Source organism: Amphibalanus amphitrite, unplaced genomic scaffold (assembly GCF_019059575.1).
Source record: "Amphibalanus amphitrite isolate SeventyFive unplaced genomic scaffold, NRLGWU_Aamphi_draft 000025F_arrow, whole genome shotgun sequence".
NCBI classification, from domain to species: Eukaryota; Metazoa; Arthropoda; class Thecostraca; order Balanomorpha; family Balanidae; genus Amphibalanus; species Amphibalanus amphitrite.
The window spans coordinates 1,156,531-1,176,005 of NW_024881521.1; the positions used below are offsets into that span (position 1 = coordinate 1,156,531).

General features: G+C 50.6%; 1 protein-coding gene across 1 annotated transcript in view; it reads left to right on the plus strand.

The window, feature by feature from the left end:
• Positions 1 to 19,475, plus strand: part of LOC122394627 (tetraspanin-9-like) — a 50,979-nt gene that overhangs the window by 20,584 nt on the left and 10,920 nt on the right. Inside the window, exon 4 of the mRNA XM_043391630.1 lies at positions 19,283 to 19,474. Coding sequence (XP_043247565.1) covers positions 19,283 to 19,474 — 192 coding nt within the window. The remainder of the gene's footprint in view (positions 1 to 19,282; position 19,475) is intronic.

Sequence of the window (19,475 nt, forward strand, 5' to 3'; positions counted from 1 at the left end):
GCTGGCCGATGGGCGATGGGCGATGGCCAACGAGGCAATGAGGGCGAGGCGGCGGAATGTATTATCAGCGGCGTTGTTTGCGGCGACGATGAAGCCTTCTTTGTCTTATGTTTCTGGGGCGGTCTCGGCGGCGTTTGATGCTAACAGTGCACATATTTGCATACAGATGTAGGGGCGGGAGCAGGCGATACCGCAGAGTGCTGCTGCCGGATGAGAGAGCGGGGAGGAGAGAAGGAGAGAGGAAGAGAGGCGGGGGAGAAGTTCATTGTCTGAGTGGTGGGCGGAGTCGGAGAGGCGCGCTTGTTGACCCGCGGGGACGTGGGATACGGTGGGGAGGGGAAGTGCGAAGGATGGGAGGGGAGGGGAGGGGTGAGGATGCGTGGTGAGCGGCGACTGTAATGAACCACAAACACCAAACACCAAACAGCGATCCATCAGAGGTGCCGCAGCCGGCCGACGCAGCCGCCGAGTTCCACAGCAGCGGTGAAAACAGTCGGCAAAAACCAGCGGCACACTCAATTACTGATAACGCTGAGCTCATATTTCGTAAAACAACTCACATGCATCAAACAGCTACCTACTGAAAGCCTGCAAGTCGGTAGCCTTGTAAATCAATGTCCGATTGAGTAGATAAATAATACACAAGTCATGTGCTCCGTTACGATCGTGGTATTTCTCTCAACACATCTGGTAACTAAGCAGAGACAAATGACCACCTTTATCTCCTCTGTGCTATTCCGGACGTGACTGTGGGACCAGTCACCATGCGCTGCCCACGCGGTCGATCCCAAGACTCCCCGACCTCCCCGGCTCCTGCCCACGTCTCAGCAGGCGCCGCACCTGCGATTTTACGCCCAGACGCCGACTGACGCGCGTGGGTCGGACAGGGCGGTGGTGATGCGCCCCACCCCAGTCCCGCCGATCGGCCAGTGTGAATTCATTACCGCGGAGAAGCCCGGTTAGCGCACTGCCCGTGGACAAAGGCAGCGGCGGTTCGGCACCGGTCGGCTACGCCGCTTTGATAGATGAATTTATGGGGCGTCTCGTCGGAGCATTAATGAGCAGGCAGGCGCCAGGAGGCCAGTGTTTTCCTAGCAGCGAGATCTAAATCCGAGCCGACAGCCGTGCGAGGCAGTACCTAATGCAGGCATGGTAGCCCTGTAATGTACAGGCTCTGAAACGGTGATAGCACGCTCATTAATGCAAATGTAAACATAGATTTATACTAATGTCAGTGCCAGCCAGGTCTATATGGGTGCGCTTACAATATAAATTGTTTGATATATTAGGTCGGCCATGCAGCCGCAGCACCTTTCTTGGTTAGAATTAATTCCTTTACGAAGGGCATTCCACCTTCTCACATGCCTGGAAGTTCCCTCAGTTTATGACATCACCCTCCAGCTCAGCGACCGACCACAAAAGCGATAAATCAGAACCAAGAGACCGGCTGACGGGCCGGCCGAATCAAGACATCGGTATGGTACACCGCCGAATCATCGGCGCACCATACACAGCCTGTCGGCACACACCCATCTGCATGACAAGGCCGGCAACAAAGCGCCGCTGATCGTCACGGCCGCGCCACCCACGTCGCGCGGCGCAGACCCGATCGCCGCCCCGCGCCGTTCCCAGTTCTGGGCGGATAATAACTGATTGACTGGGCCGATCGGCTCGGCTGTGACAGAAGAACTCGGATGGTGATCGGTGGATCTCTATCGGTTCTCACACTGTCACGCCTCGTACAGAGCGGGCGCCACCCGCCGCGACCACCTCGGACCGGTCACGGATCCCCAGCGACTGAGCCGCCACGAGAGACCGGCTCCTCACCGGGAGACTATTAGCGCAACACCGTGAAAAATTAGCCGCAATCCATTTGTTTTGCTTGGACTGCTGCCATGCTGTGATAATGGATGAGACCGAAGCGGCTGGGTCGGGGTCTCTGAGTTGAGTCTGTCCGTTGGGCCTTGTATGCTGTCTGGGACCTTGTAATACTGTCTAGGACGATGTCTGATGTCTGGGATCTTGTCTAGCGCCCGGGGTCGGTGCAGGGTGCCCGGCGCCAACTCTCGACCTTCGACGCTGAAGCTATTTATCACTGCAGCATTGACAGCGACCGTGGCCTGCGGGTGCGGGGTGGGCTGAGGCCCTCCATGGGAGGCCTCACCTCCTGCGCCGTTCAACACCTGACATATATGACACGTGACACTTGGTCGGTACAGGTGAATGACATGTGGTCCGTCAAACCCACCGAGGGGCCATGGGCCAACTCAAGGAGCGCATGCCCGACGTGCAGAACCACCCTTCCGTCTTGTTGCCCACTGCAACAGAGGCCGCCTTTCTATCCGATGCAAATTGTGGGGCCCGCGCTGCACAGCGGGGTTCGTTCAGTGCGACTGTTGGTATGATTTGCCACTGATGAGAGTGCTCTTCCAGTTCGTTGACTTATTAAATATCCCACGTCATCGCACGGTGGGCGGTTCCGAGTGTAGCCGTGCCGTATAAATGGTCCGTTCACGAAACCGGGGCAGCTTCTATGAGCTGCGAACACGGTCCGCACGCATCGACAGCGCCTGTCTATGGCGTTTGATGTTACCGGCAAAGTGCCGCCCCTGGTTAATGCTGGGTGGAGAACTTGCTACAGGCTATATCTATTGAAAACCCTCCTGGCGCGGCAACTTTGCATTGTCAAGTACGTTGCATTGCATGTAATGAATACTGCATACCAATGCCTGTTTCACTAATTTAAATCATCGCATTGACCGAGCTCGTCAAGCAAATCGTGCAAATTTGAATTCTGGTCACGACACGGCGCATGTATTCCTGGCAGCATTCAGCAATCGTACCTCAAACGGAAAACAGTCGATTTTACACCTTCGGTGCTGACCAGACGCCATGCAATGCTCCGACCGCAGGCATGGCTGCACGGCGCACGCTTCACCACCGGGCGTGTTACAAAAGGCAGAGCGCTCCGCTCCAAACATCACACCAGCCTTGCTGCCGGTTGACGACGGCTAGCAGAGCTCCAGTGCCGATGATAAAACCGACTATAAGCGCACGTCTGCATACTGTGGCCCTACCCTGTGTCGCTACATTGAGGGTGTTGTTGCTACCCCGACTTTATAGTAGCACCGACTGCCGTGGGTCAGGACCCCCCCCCCCCCCCAGTCGCCGGCGACGACGGTAGATCGGCACGACCCCGTGTTTGTTTGGACGCGGCGCGGGAGCAGCGTTTTTGCAGCGCTCGTGCCGGCCCAGCGGAGACGCACATGTCCTGTCGGTGTCACACCCGGCGGCCTACCTGGCACGCGCTGCCGCCCCCGCCCCCGCCCCGCCCGTGGACGGTGGGTCGCCTGTCCCGCACCTGACCAGTTTGTTTACTGGCGGTCTCGAACATGGGGGCGGTACGACAGACCACTCGTATGTCGCCCCCTGACCCAGATATGCACTCGGAAGCACATCGAGTGTCGACTGGCCGATGATCGGTGCGGTGAGGTCAGCGGACGTGGCAGCGATTTGTTGCAAATGATTGTTCGCAGGTACGGCTGTGCACGGCGTGGTGATTGGTGCACACACCCAGTGGCTGGGTTGGGTTATCACCTGTCACCTTCACCTGTCACCTGAGGGAGGTGTTGCGAGTAGCGACAGCCGCCGAGCCGCAGCAACTGTCCTGAAGGTGACAGCGCGCTGGACTGTCACCTGTCACCTGAGGGAAGGTGTAGCGACAGCCGCCGAGCCGCAGCGGCTGTCCTGAAGGTGACAGTACGCTGTGACAACTGTCACCTGCAGCAGCACCGCTGCATGACAGACGGGTTACGGGTGGAGAGAGGTGGCTGAGAAGCTGCTCCCTGCAGCGCGCGACCTCACCGCTCTACCCCGTACAGAGCAAGGAGCGGCCACAAGGCCGACCTCCGGCCCTCTGCCTCTCTGCCACCAGGAAGGATGTCCCGGCCGCCGAAAGTTGAGCGTCCCTTACCACCCTGACCCCGTTACAGCTGATTGCCCTCTGCGAACCGGGTAGCAGCCACACCGAAATAGCACTGCTGTGTCATCCTGAGAGACAGCCGTCCGCGGAGATATGAAATGCAGGCTTAAACGCTTCCATTTAAAACCGCTATCGTCCGCGGGAGGTCGGCTGATATTATTACACCCGTCATTACAGATTGCAGGAGACATGCAACGCCGGTGGAGGTACACCACATGAATTCATTAATTCACGATATACTGCCGCGGCTGGGGCTGTGCGGGTCGGGTATAAGTCACTGTCCGTCAGATATCCCCTCCATCAGATCTGTGGGCTCTGTGCCAGCAGTGCGGTGAGGAGAACCATGTCTCGGGGGCTCTCCGCCGGCCTTGCAGACGGGGAAACAGACATGGATTGGTTGATACGACCCGGTCACGGAGTGGTCTGCCTAGTCAGGTATACATACAGTGGCGGTGGCCGTGCAGGCATGGCTATCGGCTGTCGGTTTGATATTCGAGGGTTGAGATTCGGTTTTAGATCTGATCAGCACGTTCGGAGTATATCGGACGTCATTAGTGATCAATGATCAATTGTTCCCGATCAGTAACAGATTATCCACCAGGCACCGACCACTGCAAAAATTGCAGAGTGCAGGCGCATGATCGCTTACGACGGGGTCGGGGACCGCTGTAAGCAATGAAATTCTATGATTGATATTCCCAGTGACCACTGACCACAGGGTACTAGCAACTGATTCACTGACCGACACTCAGCACTGACCAAGGACCACTGACTAACTGTCACCATGTTTGACCGTTAAAACCACTGACCAATGACTACGGGCCACGGGACAGTTATTCCACCCCTGTGACCGCTGCCTACGACCACTGACCGCGCCTCCCGGATCTGTTGGAGACACCACATCATTGCCCGGTCATCGGCGCCATTGTCTGAGCCGACTGCCGAGAGAAGGGCAGTCAGCTCCCCACTCAACAGCACCCCTCCCCACCACTTAACTGCAGCACGAACAGCAGACAACACATCATCGCATCTATCAGAAGGCAGTGGGGGGGGGGGGGGGGGGGTTCTCCAGAGCACACCGAGAGGCGGCTTGCTCTATAGCATGGGACGTTTGAAGTTGCCATGGCTTAGTTCAGAAGTTTGATGTATTTTGTCATGCTGCGTCATTATCACAGCAAGATCTGTTCGATACCTGCAGTCTGTGCGTGTTGTGTCCTTGGAAGAATGCCAGTAAAACGTCCAAATGCAAGCCACCGTCTCCTCGACGACGGAGAAAAGTATTGCAGGGCATGGTTCGATCACTGGACGGTATCTTCAGTATCTTATATACTTTTCCAGCAACGTACCGCTTCGAATAGTTTTCTCGGGAGTTTTACGACACCAATACGGCACCGCGAAGCTCAATCCCGTGACTTTGACATATCACTGACACCGTTACCTGACGACACTCACGACCAATGCCGACTGCCATTTCAGCCGTGTCGGCCGGCGATGGCGTCAGTGGGACTGAATTCAACACCGCGGCTTTAGTTACAACTCGACCCGGCGCGGGGCGATCACTTTCCCCAGGTCGGCGGATCAAATGGCAGAACTGCGAGCCGTCGGTGGTGGTGGCGCCAGGCTGATCGTGTGCACTTGCAGGGAGCCCCTCCCTACCTTTGGTCTGTAATGGTATCAGACCTCCCCTACCGCAGGTTACCACAATCACCACCACACTGTAAGGGGAGGCTCCGATCGGTCTGAATGGGTTATAGAGGATTCTTCATGGCTCCGAGTGGAAGATACAAGAGCTTCCACGAGTGGTCCATGAGGAATCGCAGTGCGAGATAGATGCATCCCTGCACTGTAGACCCAATGGCAAATAAACCTCTGCTAGAAAGATATGAGTATTTCACCGGATCACTTGCGCTTATATTGGTGACCTGTCCCACTACCATTGACACAGTTGAAGACTGCAGTGTTCACGCACGCTCCTTCAGACGATGGCACATCACGTTTTCATGCATTTGTAGAACGTGCAATGTTTTAAGCTCTGTTCATTTACGGCCTTGTTAGCTCAACTATGGAGTAGGAATGCAAAGTAACATAGTTCGACGGCTTGTCATTCTTCAGTATTTTCCGATTGGCGACCTGTCGCAATGTCACATGTAACTATACTGTCTCGTTAGATCTTTCCGCTTTGGCACCTGTCTTGTTGACGGACCTTCACCTCAAATGCCCCTGCCGCGTGCCATGCGCGCCGACCCATCTCACAGATGTCAGCGTCTGGTGTGACAGGTTACCTCCCCTGTCAACTGTCCAGTTGACAGTCTATCACAGTCCGACACACGCAGTACGTCGGGTGGCTACTGGCCAGCGACCAGCCCCCCGCGACACACGTTGTGTTGCCTCCCTCCGTCACCTGATCCGTCTGCTTGCCGAGGAATGCGAGGGGCGGATACGGTGGAACGGTGGGTTCCGACAGCCGGTGACCCACCGCTTCCCTCTCCCGTCTGACCACTTGACCGCCGCAATGACCACCGGTCAGACGATCTCCATTGCTGGGAAAGCTGGAGCCGCCCGCCGTGCGGCCGAATGACATGAAATCGGCGCCAGATCGGCACTTCATGGTCGCCGGTGCATATTTGGAGTGGCACCATCGAGGCCCTCAGACAGTCCGATGATGGGACGATTCGCAGGGTTCAACGGACAAGGCTGGGGTACGTTCCTGTCACTGTGAAACGAGGCTAGGCGACCGCCTGCAGTCCGCATGCAATGTGAAATGCATGTCATTTGGGTGTCCGCCTACATGGAGAACTAATGCCGAATAAGGAATCCCAATCAGCCGCGACATTTTTTTACATGCAGCAGCTGCCAGATTTTGGGTTGTTGCACCCAAGGCCCTAAAACGTTGCACCTTGGTTGCACCGGCTCAGCTGCAGAATTATGGCGTGTGGACGGGTGGATCGCAGACAATCTTGCGTGTCATCTACTCACGTGCGTCTTGTACAAGTGGCACCGTTGCTAACAAGTTGTCATATGATTCTACATGGGTAGTCCACGGGTGCAACTTACAAAGAAGGTTGCAGGTATGGTGCTACGCATTGTAGGCCGAAATTGTCTTTGCGTACCACTGGCGGTCGCAGCCGCTAGCAAAAGGGGGGGCCAAAGTCACACTCGCGGGACATAACATTTATCCGTCACCGGGAGGGGGGGGGGGTGATTTTTGATGTGATGTGATTTTTGGTGATCGGCTAATTTTTTACGTCACGAGGTGCCGCGCACTGCGCAGTTGGCATTACTTATGAGTTATGCTTCATCCATCTGATTCTTGCGTGAAATCTTTAAGCTCAATTTAAGGCAAAATCACCAGTTCCATTTCCCGTCCCACGGTGCTTCCACCGGTCGGCCCACTGCACCATGACGACGGATCGGTGTAGCAAAGTTATACTGGAAGGTCAGGCACGCGGATTCATGACCTTACCACTATAAAACAATTCGGAAAAGTACAGATACCTCTTGCTTTGAACAAGCATGTGAAACCCAGAGAGCATTTTCAGACTATGACATTTACCTACCCATATAGGTAACATACCTAGTTGTGTGGCGGCGGGAGAGAGTAGGTAAACCGACCTCTGGAGACCCCCCACAGGTTCCGAGCTTTCAAAATTGGCATCTGAGGGCCGCGCGCGACTCCTGCGGGGCTTCGCAACGGCTCTATTGGGGCTCACTCAACCTGCCTAGTCTTACTGCTAAAAAGACTGGCCCTGAGCCCTAAGGACTTCATCAGTCTCTGCCAGCCCCAGGACCCACACCGGCTCATGGGGTCCCGACGTCGAAATATGAGGGAATCTGCGCGGGACCATCAGGACGTAAAGTAATTTCGATCAGGACCAACGTAAGGCTGTGCCGGAGACTGCGTGAGCCGTGAGCCCTCTGATCTTCAGAAACCCACCCATGTATCTTTTCACGTAGAGGCCAGTTTAGGGCCCTCAGAGACCAGTACAGGGCCTGCAAACTACAAAGGCCAGTAGTTTGAGACAATCAGTGACCGAGTTGGGCTCTCAGAGGCTAATGTGGGTCATTACAGGCCAACATGGGCCTTCAGAGGTCAGCGTGGGGCCCTAAAAGACCGGCATGAGCCGTCGTTGGACCCCAGAGGCCAGCAGAGGGCCCTCAAAGGCCAAGATGGGCCCTCCTCAGAGGCCAATGCAGGCCCTTAGAGGCCGGCGTCGGGTCTTCAGCAGCCAGTGCGGGGCCCTCATTGGCACCTAAAGGTTCGTCTTGGGACACCACAGACAGAAATAAGGCCACCAGAGACCGGTGTGAGACCCTCAGACGCCGGTTGGGACCCCTGAGGCCGGTCAGGGGCCCTCATAGGCCAGATGTGGGGTCTCAGAGGTTGATGTAGGCTCTTAGCGGCCAACGTGGGCGCTTGACAACCACTGAAGTTCCCTCAGAGGTCAGTGTAGGACGCTCAAAGACCGGTGTGGGAGCTATATTAATAGCTGGGCGTGGTTTTTTTTAGCCTCGTGACGATCGAATAATTGCCAGGGCCCCATACACCTATATGGGGCCCATTGGTTGTTTGAGGGGGGGGGGGGGGCAACCGGCAAATGATATGATGGCCCCCTTTATTGACCTTTGGGGGGCATGGCCCTGATGCCCCCCCCCCCCGCGACCGCCACTGTGTACACATTACACACATATGCCTCTGAGATAACATACTAGCTCATGCAAACTCTATGCAGGCCCCGAAGTTCCCACGCTAATCCTTAAGAAACCAAGCCGGCATACGGCGTCACCACCGGGCTTCTGAGGTACACAGCACCAACCCATGAGGTCTTACTTTAGTGTCGTAGAGCCAATCTCCTTTAGCAGGGCCCACCCACCACTGCCGAAGAGGGTCTCATGCCAGCCATTGCTGGGCCTACGAGAGCCTCAAGTAAACCCACGCTGATATTCCATATAAGATCCGGCCATACTCGTGAACCGGTGCCAGCGACGCTGACCGCCAAATTGACAGAATGCGAAACTGAGCCCACTCATGGGTGAAATTTACGTCCTTTGATGGCGCAAGAAAGAAAATGAAACATACGAAAAGCTTTTCTAGGACTTTTGTTCGATCTGAAAGGTGGGGCCAAAAGATAGTATGGCCCCACCTTTCAGCACCAAAGGGGGGGCCATGGCCCCCGTGCCCCCCCCCCCTGGGACCGCCAGTGTTGCGTACGCTCTAAAGAACCGGTTTTGCCGTCGCTTCATTCTATCAAGCTTAACCAGCTTTCAAAACGCTCAGCAGTCCTATCCTATTTCCAGCGGCTCAAGCCATGTTTGGATCATTCCTTTAGTGGTGTGACTCGTGCACTGAAAAAATTTTTTACTCAGGCCAGGCATTACTCAGTAATAACTCATGAAGAAACTCAGTGAATACGATAGTGGTGCTCACTTATTGGCTGATCTAACTCACATCACCAGGGTGACTTCGTTATGCGTGAGTTCTGAGTGCTTAGTTTCGTGAATTCGAACTGAGTCGGAAATGAGTTTTGCTTGGGCAAATCTAGTTTCCTGCGCAATGCATGAGTTCTCGCGAATTCACGTGCAGTTGTGCGTGAGGTACCCCCGGCTTGAAGATGCGCGCATGCGCGGCAGGGTGAGTTTCCTGCGTGATGCGTGAGTTCGCGTGATGAGTATTATAGCCGTTGCGTTCGAAAACCGCGGCGCGCGCTTCAGTCCGTTGTGGCGCGGTGACTCGCGTAGTTCACGTTGAATTGTTGAGGCTATTGTGAAATTGTGCGGGAGAGTGCAGGAGCGGGGAAGGCGTGCAGCGAAGGATGGGACGAGTAAGTTATCTGTGAAGAGCTCGGTGATTGTCGATGAAGCTTTTATCAATCGCATGCGCCGCGGAGAACAGGGAGGTGAACTGATGGACCAGCAGACATTCCCCGCCGGCGTCAGGAGGTCGGTGCCAACCGTGAACGGCGGAGCAGATCGATCGAGAAACTGAGGGATACCTACCCGGCATAGTTCGAAAAAGAAGAGGTGAGTTATGTTATATTTAAATTTAACCCTTGCATGTGTGCGGCGTTTTCCAGCTTCTAATGTGTAGGGGGGGGGGGGGGTCGGTTGGACCCCCCCTTGCCGTTTGGCCCCTGATCGAGCTAGAGCTTCGCGGAAAAAACGAGCGTGTTGCCCGTGACGAGAGGAAGCCGATGATACCCAATTTTCAGGTCCTAGGTCATTGGTTGACCTTCCAGGTCAGGTCAATGACCCAAAGTCGGGAAAATCGGGACCTATTAGAAAGTCGTAAAGTGTGGCTGCTAAGGGGTTTTTCGGGGTACTGATCACGAATATCGTGTTAGTTTTGATCACAGATGATGTCTTTAAGCATTTAGACCAGGTCGGGTCAGGTCAGGTCAGGTCAATCAGTAGGCGTCGTGACGGGTATTCGTAGTACGTGTCAACCGCCTCTGACAGCTTCGTAACATGTTACGAAGGCAACAAAACTACTTCGTAAATGTTCAAATGGTTGTTAAATTCGAATTCAGCTCCAAAAACTAGCCTAGAAACATGTAAAACTCGAAAAAGTGAACCGAGGTCACCCGAGGTCACCAAAGGTCAATGACCTGACCTGACCTTCAGGTGACCTTGACACCCACCCTAATGCATGGGAGCAACATCAAATCACATGTTTGAACGTTTGAAACCACGAAAAGCTTGCAAACGCGCGGCTAATGCGAGCCGACATACTCCGAATCGCGATTCCGGCCAAACATGGTCTCGGAAAAGAGGTCACAGGTCAAAGGTCATTTGGGTCAGGGTCATGAAAGTTTCAGGGTAGGTGTAAAATTGATCAATGCGATGGTACTGAAAGTTTCGTCGCGATCAGCCGCTTTTTACGCGAGTTATTCGCGAAAAACCATGGGGAAAGGGGGTCCATCCGACCCCCCCCCCTACACATGCGAGGGTTAAAAAAAACATGTTTGTGGGATAATGTTGTCCTTATCCTAAAAGAACGTTCATTTGACCCTTTTTACTTCTTTAAACAAGAACTCCGTCACGACCCGATTTTTTTTTTTGGGGGGGGGGGGGGGGGGCGAAGGTTGTTTGAAGTCGATCCTTTCCATGCAGCATCCATAGGCACAATGTTAAAAATGTAAAATATTGGGGGACACGTCCCCCGTACCCTTCCCCCCCCCCGGTGGTGGAGCCCATGGTCTTAATTCCGCTCGCTGAACCGTTTAAGATTATTTTGTCTCGTTTGTGCTTATTATTTTTCCACTGTTATTATTTTTTCCGACTGTTTTTTTTAATGCCTACACACATATTTTCGTACACTATTCGATTTCAGCGAGCATTTTCAACCTTCCTTACATATTAGATTATTAGATACCGCGGCGAGACGCGTTTGGACGTGACATACTTATTTCCATTACTGTTAAGTATAACACATTTTATGTGATTGTTTCAAGCTGATTTTAATATTGGACGCCCATGGAAGTGTTTTGCGAGACTAAAACCCGACTGTTAACCCGCGACCGCCTGGGGGGGGGGTCGGATCCGACCCCCCCTCCGTTTTTCTTGAATAACTCATGAACCGCTTGAGCTATCAACTTGAAACTTTTTTTTCACAATCAATTTATTGCATATTCAAAACACAGTATCCAGACATAAGACCAATCATCACATCATTACATCAACCTCACCACACCCCCACGCACCCCACAACTATCACACCACACGGGCACACCCCGCAGCCTCAACACCCCACTAAGGGCACCGTGCCGGTTCTGCTCGCCTGGCTAAGCCGGGGCGGCACATGCCTGTTATCGCCCCGGCCCCGGGGAGGCCGTAAGCCTCCCCGGTGCTCCAAACGGGCCGCTGGCCCCCGCCCGCGCCGCCTCGCGCCCTATGCTGCCATCTCGCGAGGCGACGCCCCTGCCCGCCGACTCGCCACGCGACCCGCCCACCAGTCGAGCCGGTTTGGCGGGGCGCGCGGCGGGCCGGCGGCCCAGCCTCCCGTCATATGATGGGAGGCTAGGCACGGGTTGGCCCGGATGGGTTAGGGGCGGGGGCTTTCGCCGCACATGGCGACACATGTCTTGTTTCCGAGGGTGTGCGTATATGTGTCTGTAATGTTATATATGTATTCTTGCATGACCGTTTATGTGTGGGCGTGCTGTGTGTGTGCATGTGTGTAAATGTTTATGATTGCGTAAGAGCGTATGTGGTCCGAGCCGCCCCGCCCCCCATCCCATGCAAACCGTCCCACTTTAAGTGCCATTTCTCATGCGAACCATTCATAATGCCGACGTATTTTTCAATCATGTAATGGCTTTTTAGGGTGTTTTCGAAGCGCCTCGCCTCTGGCTCAGTATTGTCCATTCTGGCGAACCAGATGCACTGCATTGCTAGCATTGCAATGAGGCCTATAATTTTTCTTTCATCCGGGTCTAGAAACACATTGCTAATTTGTTGCGTTGAGACCGAAAAAGAATAGTTTTGTCTCAGAAGGGCTTGCACGGCTAAATGAAACGACTGCACCTTCTCGCAACTCCTGAACAAATGATCCAACGTTTCCTCAGCAGAGTCACAGAATGTGCACTTACTCGACACTACCAAACCAGCTCTCAACAAGAAAGTATTAGTTGGCAAAATACGATTGACAATCCTATAGTAAAAGGACTGTAGCCAAGAGGACTGACTAACCTGCTTGATTGCGATCAATGTCCCTCTCCGATACAGCTGGTTTTCACGCAGCCATTTCTCTTTTATTTTATCCCGGATGTCATCATTTTTTCTATTTAACTTTTCCAATAATCGTTGGCTTACCACTTGACTAAGCTTTTCTGAATGTAAAACTAAGTAGGGGAGAGAGGTCATATTGCGCCATGTTCTTAAATGCGCCACACCTTCCTCCTGTCCAAATTTCGATTCGAATGAATGCTCGAATGTGTGCATTTACTTCACCACCAATAACTCGCTCTTATTCCGGTCCACGGGGGCAGGAGAGGTGTCTCAGCTTTCTCGCAGACCATTTTTTGTGATTTCCTCTATTTTCTTACGCGAACCAGTCTATTTCGACCTTTGCTGGTGTCATGGTTTATCTTAGAGATAGTGATTCAACTAATAATCATTGTTAATTGCTCGTTTAATGGTAGTTTTGAAAGTTTATCACCACCGTGGCTTCGCTGTCCTCGCCATATTTGAAGCTCATGAAAAAATGTGTTCCATTCGTAATTGCGCCCACCCTATTTGCGCCCTATTCTTCAACCCAGAGAAACAGCATCTGGTGGTTGGGACACATTTCATTGAACACTTTGATTATTAGAACGCTCACCTTACCATTACCTTAGCCTTCACAGCATAAATGGTTAATGGGCTGACACGTTCAAATAGGCTACTTAGTTAGGTGGCAAACCGTTGTTTTTAATAGGGCGCTTTTACATGAGAGGCATGGGCGCTTTTTGATGGGGTAGTCCGTAAATGCGCCCTTTGCAGGTGTGTCGGAAAACTTTTCTCTTGTTAATTTTTATGGGTGTGATACAAATTAGGAGTTGTAATTTTATGCCAAAATAACTGAGGTACAATTTGAGATATCATCAAGCATGACAGCTGGTCAACTTCAGCCGCAATAGGCCGATATCCTTAAGGTGGCGCAATATGACCTCTCTCCCCTACGTCCTTGGCGGTATCGCTGGCAGGGGATTTTCATCTTTAGCATTTTCGATCATGTCAAGTACCGTCCTCATTTTTACCCTGATTGAGTTATACTCTATGAAATTTACGCGGACCTCAAACTTTCTCTCAATCTCCGATTTTGACAGCAGGCTATTGCCTTTAAGCAAATCACTCACAAAAAATAGTCCTCTTGACTTCCAGTTCCTATTAGTTGAGCACTTAAACCTTAATATATCATTACACCAGATCATTTCACTTGCTACACTCTCCGGTTTGTGTTCATAGTTTTCTACAAATCTCGCCCATGCTTGTAAAACATCAACCCAAAATTTATTTTCGATTTTGTTTGCCAGACTTTTAAGCATTGATGCACCATACCAAGATAAGTTATCACTATGCTGCTTCAAACTAATTCTGCTTCCTATTGCCCACCTTCTGTCAACAGCACTATTGTCCTGCAGACGCTTTATCCAGGAACACTTCAGTGAGGCTACAAATATGTCAATGTCTATCATCTTTATTCCATCATTCTGATATGATTGACAAATTTTTGTCCTTCGTATCTTATCATTTTTTCCGTTCCACAAAAACTTGAACAACATGCTCTTTATTTTGTTCATGGTATCCACACGTGGGGTTGGAAGTGAACAAAATAAATGAACTAATTTTGATATGGCAAGAGTCTTGATTACTGTCACTCTACCTAAGAGAGAAAGATTCCGAATTCGCCAATAGTCTAATAATGCCTGCATGCTCTTAATTTTCTCCGGGAAGTTTAACTCTTCTACCTCATCTGGATCCGCACTAAAAATAATGCCCAAAACTTTTAGTTCCTTCACCCATGTGATGGGGAGACTCTCGCATACAGGTTTTTTTGGTGGCCCCAGCCACATGCATTTACATTTGTTGATATTAGGTTTCAAACCAGAGAACTTACTGTACTCTCCAAGTTGTTGCATCACTATACGTATATCGGGGTTCCTACCTTCCAAAAATATAATGGTGTCATCTGCGTACTGTGAAATTTTAGCTTCACATCCGCTTGGTAGCTTAATGCCTCTAAATGGCGTCTTTCTGAGGAAATTCGCTAGGATTTCTACCGCTAAAATAAATATCAAACCAGATGCAGGGTCACCTTGACGAAAGCCGCGACTATGCGTGATTTTTTCTCCTAGATATCCATTGAGGATAATCCTTGAATAGTTGTTTTTATTAGTGTACAACATCTCAAATAGGTCCATAAAATTATTTCCAAATCCCATTAATTCTAACACACATCTGGTATATTGCCAATTCAGAGAATTAAATGCGTCTTCGAAATCAATCGCCAGAACAGCTCCATCGAGTCCTTGGACACTAAAGTGATGAATAATGTCGTACAGTAACCTGGTATTTTCCCCAATAAACCTGCCTTTCAAATAAGCAGTCTGGTCGGGACTTACAAGTAACGTCGCAACAGACTTAAGACGTTCAGCGACCACACTTGAAATAATTTTATCAACTTGAAACTTTGCATACCTTCTCCCCCATCAATTTGACGTCTCCTGTGCAATTTTCAAGAAAAAAAAAATTCAAAAATTTCTGAGATATATCGATTTTAGTGATGTAACTACATGGCGTTTTCAGCCAAAAAATGGTAAATGTTTAAAAAATCGCCAGAAATCGAGGTTTTAAGCAAATTGCAAATTAAGGACATGAAAAGACGCAGCTCAACAAGTTCTTTAAAATGGCTATCTCGGATTTTCCATAAAATGCGTTTTTCACCCCTAAAAATTCAAAAAACTATATTTTTTGGAAAACAGCTAATAAAATCCAAAATTTTGAGAATTTCCAAAAAACCGGAATATATGTTAAAGAGCTCTATTAGAACATTAGATGTCCCAAATTTCAACTTTCTATCTTGATTTTTGACCCCCAAATTGTAAAAAATAGCTCCAACATGCATAGGGCATGGTGACGTCATAAGCATTTTCGCGAATTAGAGGCACTTCTGAACATCGCATGAGAAAACAAATGGCACCACTAGATTCCTGGGACAAAGCTCGTCTAGAAAAGTGCATTTTTATGTCAAAAATAAAAAGTTAAAAAATTGACTTTTTTTCTTAGCCCTCGTTTAGTTATGTATGGTATAAACGATTTTTTATGCTTTCAATGCACACTTATCACCAGCACAGTGAATTGGGGTCACATATAACCATTACCATCGGATTTGGCGTGAAAAATAAGCCATAAAACATGTGTCGCACGCCCATGTAGCAGAAAGTGAAAACCGTGACCTTTCGTGACCTGACCTGACCTGACCCGTACTTAGTATGACCCCTATACGCACATGGTACCTTCACTAGGTCTTTGAGGTCATTTGTGGTGAGTTTCGAGCATCAGCTATCGATTCCGCTGTCCATAAGCCTAATCATGCAAACCCCCTGAATTTGACCTTTGACCTGACCTTGACCCGAAAGTTGACCTCAATCTTAAAATCTTAAGAGCGCTTTGGGAAGGTCTCGAAGAGACCTTTCGAACGCCGCCTCGCGGGGCTCGATACGACCATTGGTTCTCGAGATAACAGGGGGGGGGGTCGGATCCGACCCCCCCCCCCCAGGCTGATGTGGGTACGGAAATAGCCCAGGCGGTGCCGGGTTAAGGTGACCATCCGACCTTGACCCGCGCTGTGCTGGGTGGCGTTTTACGCCCCCCACCCCGCCCCCTCAGGTTTTTCGCGAATATCTAAGAACGGCGGCGTGCAGCGCCACCATTTTCGGCACACCTGCTCATACATTTGTTTCTGCATATGAAGAAATTTTAGACCCAGGTCGTTCAAGGTCAGGTCACGTCAAATGACTTAACATCGGAAAAATTTCAATGGTCGCTGACGATCGCACCGTTCGCAACGTGCCATGGAAACCGTTCGATATTTTTGTCATTTTCGCTCAGGGAATTCACCGCTCGATTTCACACCAGTTTGAGGTAAAATGTCAAAAAAATATCGAACGGATTTCATTGTATAGCGTTTTTGATACTGTCCCATCACCATGTCTCAAGTATCAACCTACGGCATGTATAAAATATATTTGCTAGTGCAATAAAACACCTCATATGTGTTCAGCTTGACGGTTTGGATCGACTGATATGCAACATGACCTGGTCAGGTCAACCTAAGGTCAAGTTTTAAATATGGCCTTTCAAGGTCTAATTATAGTTCATTCGTCCCGACGAGAGGAACACTATGCTAACGGCAAAATAAATGTCGTGACTCTTGAGTGGAAAGTATTACAGAAAACATTTTGGTAAAAACGGCTTTTTTAGAGTTTTTGCTCTCTGGAGGCTTAATTGTTGACCTGAGGTCAAATCTGAGATCAAACGCCAGCAAAAAAAAAAGTCGAAAGGGCTTTTGACTGCATTTTTCCGCGGGCAGCTCTTTTGGTTCCGAGTTAAGCACCAGTTTTTCGAAAATATTGAAGTAAGCAAAATTTGGCCTTTTCTGACCTCTGGTGACCTGGCACTTGACTTGACCTTAAAATTACCCAAGTATTTCCTTAAATATCTTTAATGCTTTTTCGAAAGCCGGTTACGGCGTGTCGCTACGTGGCCCAACCCCAACAGCCGAGTTAGAAGAGGGGACGTTAAGACGACCCCCTCCCCCAGTACATCACGGTAAACTCAGAGCACCAGCACGGCGCGGTTTAACATTAATTTTGAGCTGAAGTAACTTGATAACTTTTGATATTTCAATCACCTTGCATGCCCTATAACTTCCGTTTCTCTTACTGGCAAAAGAAAATGACTTTTTTATTGTGTTTTCAGGGAACGGCCCATTGAGCCTCCTCTGCATCTTGGCGGAGAAGGCGTCAGTGGTGGCGTACACGGGTGACGAAAATTTGGATCACCCCTATCATAACAAGTCCGAAGAAAACGAACGGTGCCGCCTCATCGTGGAGCGAACGGAAGTCTTGTGGGGATCCATGGTTTGGAAGGGAGTCTTTTGCTGTGGGCGACGGCGCACTTTGTGCTCAGTCAACAAACGGCGCACAAAGTGCGAAACACGCTGTGGTTTGTGTGTATCCATGTGCTCCACGCACCATTCAATGCTGAGCGCCAGCCACCTGTAGCCGCGAAGACTGAGGTCGAGAAGCTGGCAAAAGAGTGAAGCTGAGCTGACGAGCTGACGTGGAGTCGATCCCCCCCCCCCCCCGACGCAGTTTGGCGTGGGTCAGAATTGAAATACAGCGCAATGCGACCGTTTCTACAAACATGTATTTCTTGTAAGGGCTGGGGCGAATAGTGCAAGACTAGACGTTGGTCGGGCATGGTATAATACAGATATGTATGCTGGTTTTGGGCAATGATTCGTTATATATTGGCCAATCCCAATATATAGACTAGCTGCCTGGTAGTGGCTGTTGTATCAGCATCATGCATGCATATTGCATAATGCTGATGCGGCAGCTGTTATCATGGGCGGCGAGCCTATACATTGGCTTGAGCCAATATAAAACGAATCAGATCAGCCGTTTCAGGCGGCGCCTGAGTAACACCCGAGTATCGTATGAGTTATCGACGTGAGTACGTCCTGAGTACAGCCCTAGTTTTCACTGAATAACCGATGAGTTCCAACTGAGTTATGGCCGTACTACCACCTGAGTTATACATTAGTACCAGCTGAGTTACATGTGAGTTACTTCCTAGTTTTTCATGAGTAATGACTTACTAATACCTGAGTTTGGCCTGAGTTGTCTGAGTAGGACATGAGTTACGCATGAGTACTTACTGAGTTTTATCTGAGTTTTACCATCGGACAAAATGGCAACTCACTTTGTTACTCACATGCTACTCACTTGCAATGAGTTTTGCCCGAGTTTTACCTGCGTTCCGCCCTGAGTTTTACCTGAGTACGCGGATTTAGAGTGAGTTTTACCATTGGACAAAATGGCAACTCAGTCATTACTCAGAAAAGTGAGTAAAAATTTTTTTCAGTGTGGGGATTTCTCAGCCGAGCACTGGGTCACGCAGACTAGAGACCATTATTAAATTGCCAACAGACCCGCGGCATGCAACTCGTAGAACTGGTGCGATAACGGTGGAGTTTGAAGTCCCACACACACGCGCTCTCTCACACTACTCTTGCATGCAGTAATCTGCAATGTGCATGCACTGTGTTCCAGTGCTCGTCAGACGATCAGCTCCAGGAACAAGGTCCCGCTGACTGTAAACATTGGGGCCCTGGAAGGCTCAGCTTTACATTGCGTCAGCCGATGGACAGTGGACCGACTGACGGTGCATTGTTCATCATCATGATGTAGCCACCATCATTCACACGGGACTGTCCCGTGAACAGTGTTACCCCTTGCGCAGAACCCCTTTGGTGGTCCTGGACGTTGCGATTTGCGCTTGACTGACAGATAGTCTCATTTGTAAGATAAACAAACAAGGCAACTCGGCAAAATAATGCGCTTTGCGGTGATTATTTAACTCTGATGGTTTACCTAAATTACGCTACTTCTGTATATAAGTGAACCCTATCCACGAATAAATATGCTCTCTTTGTAATAGCTCACCAGACCAAGCTAACCTACGGTATAAATTAGACTATCAACTATCTATTCCATGGCCGCAGTTTGACCTGACCTGACCTTTTCCTCCTTTCAGCTGTGCGGCTGCGGCCTGCTGGGCGTGGGTCTGTGGCTGCGGTTCGCCCACGGCGGCTACAGCTCTCTGCTCTCCAACTACCAGGGCCTGAGTGTTGACGGCCTGTGTATCACCGCCGGCGTCATCGCTGCCGTCATCGCCTTCTTCGGCTGCTGCGGCGCCTGCTTCCAGAACCGCTGCCTGCTGATGACGG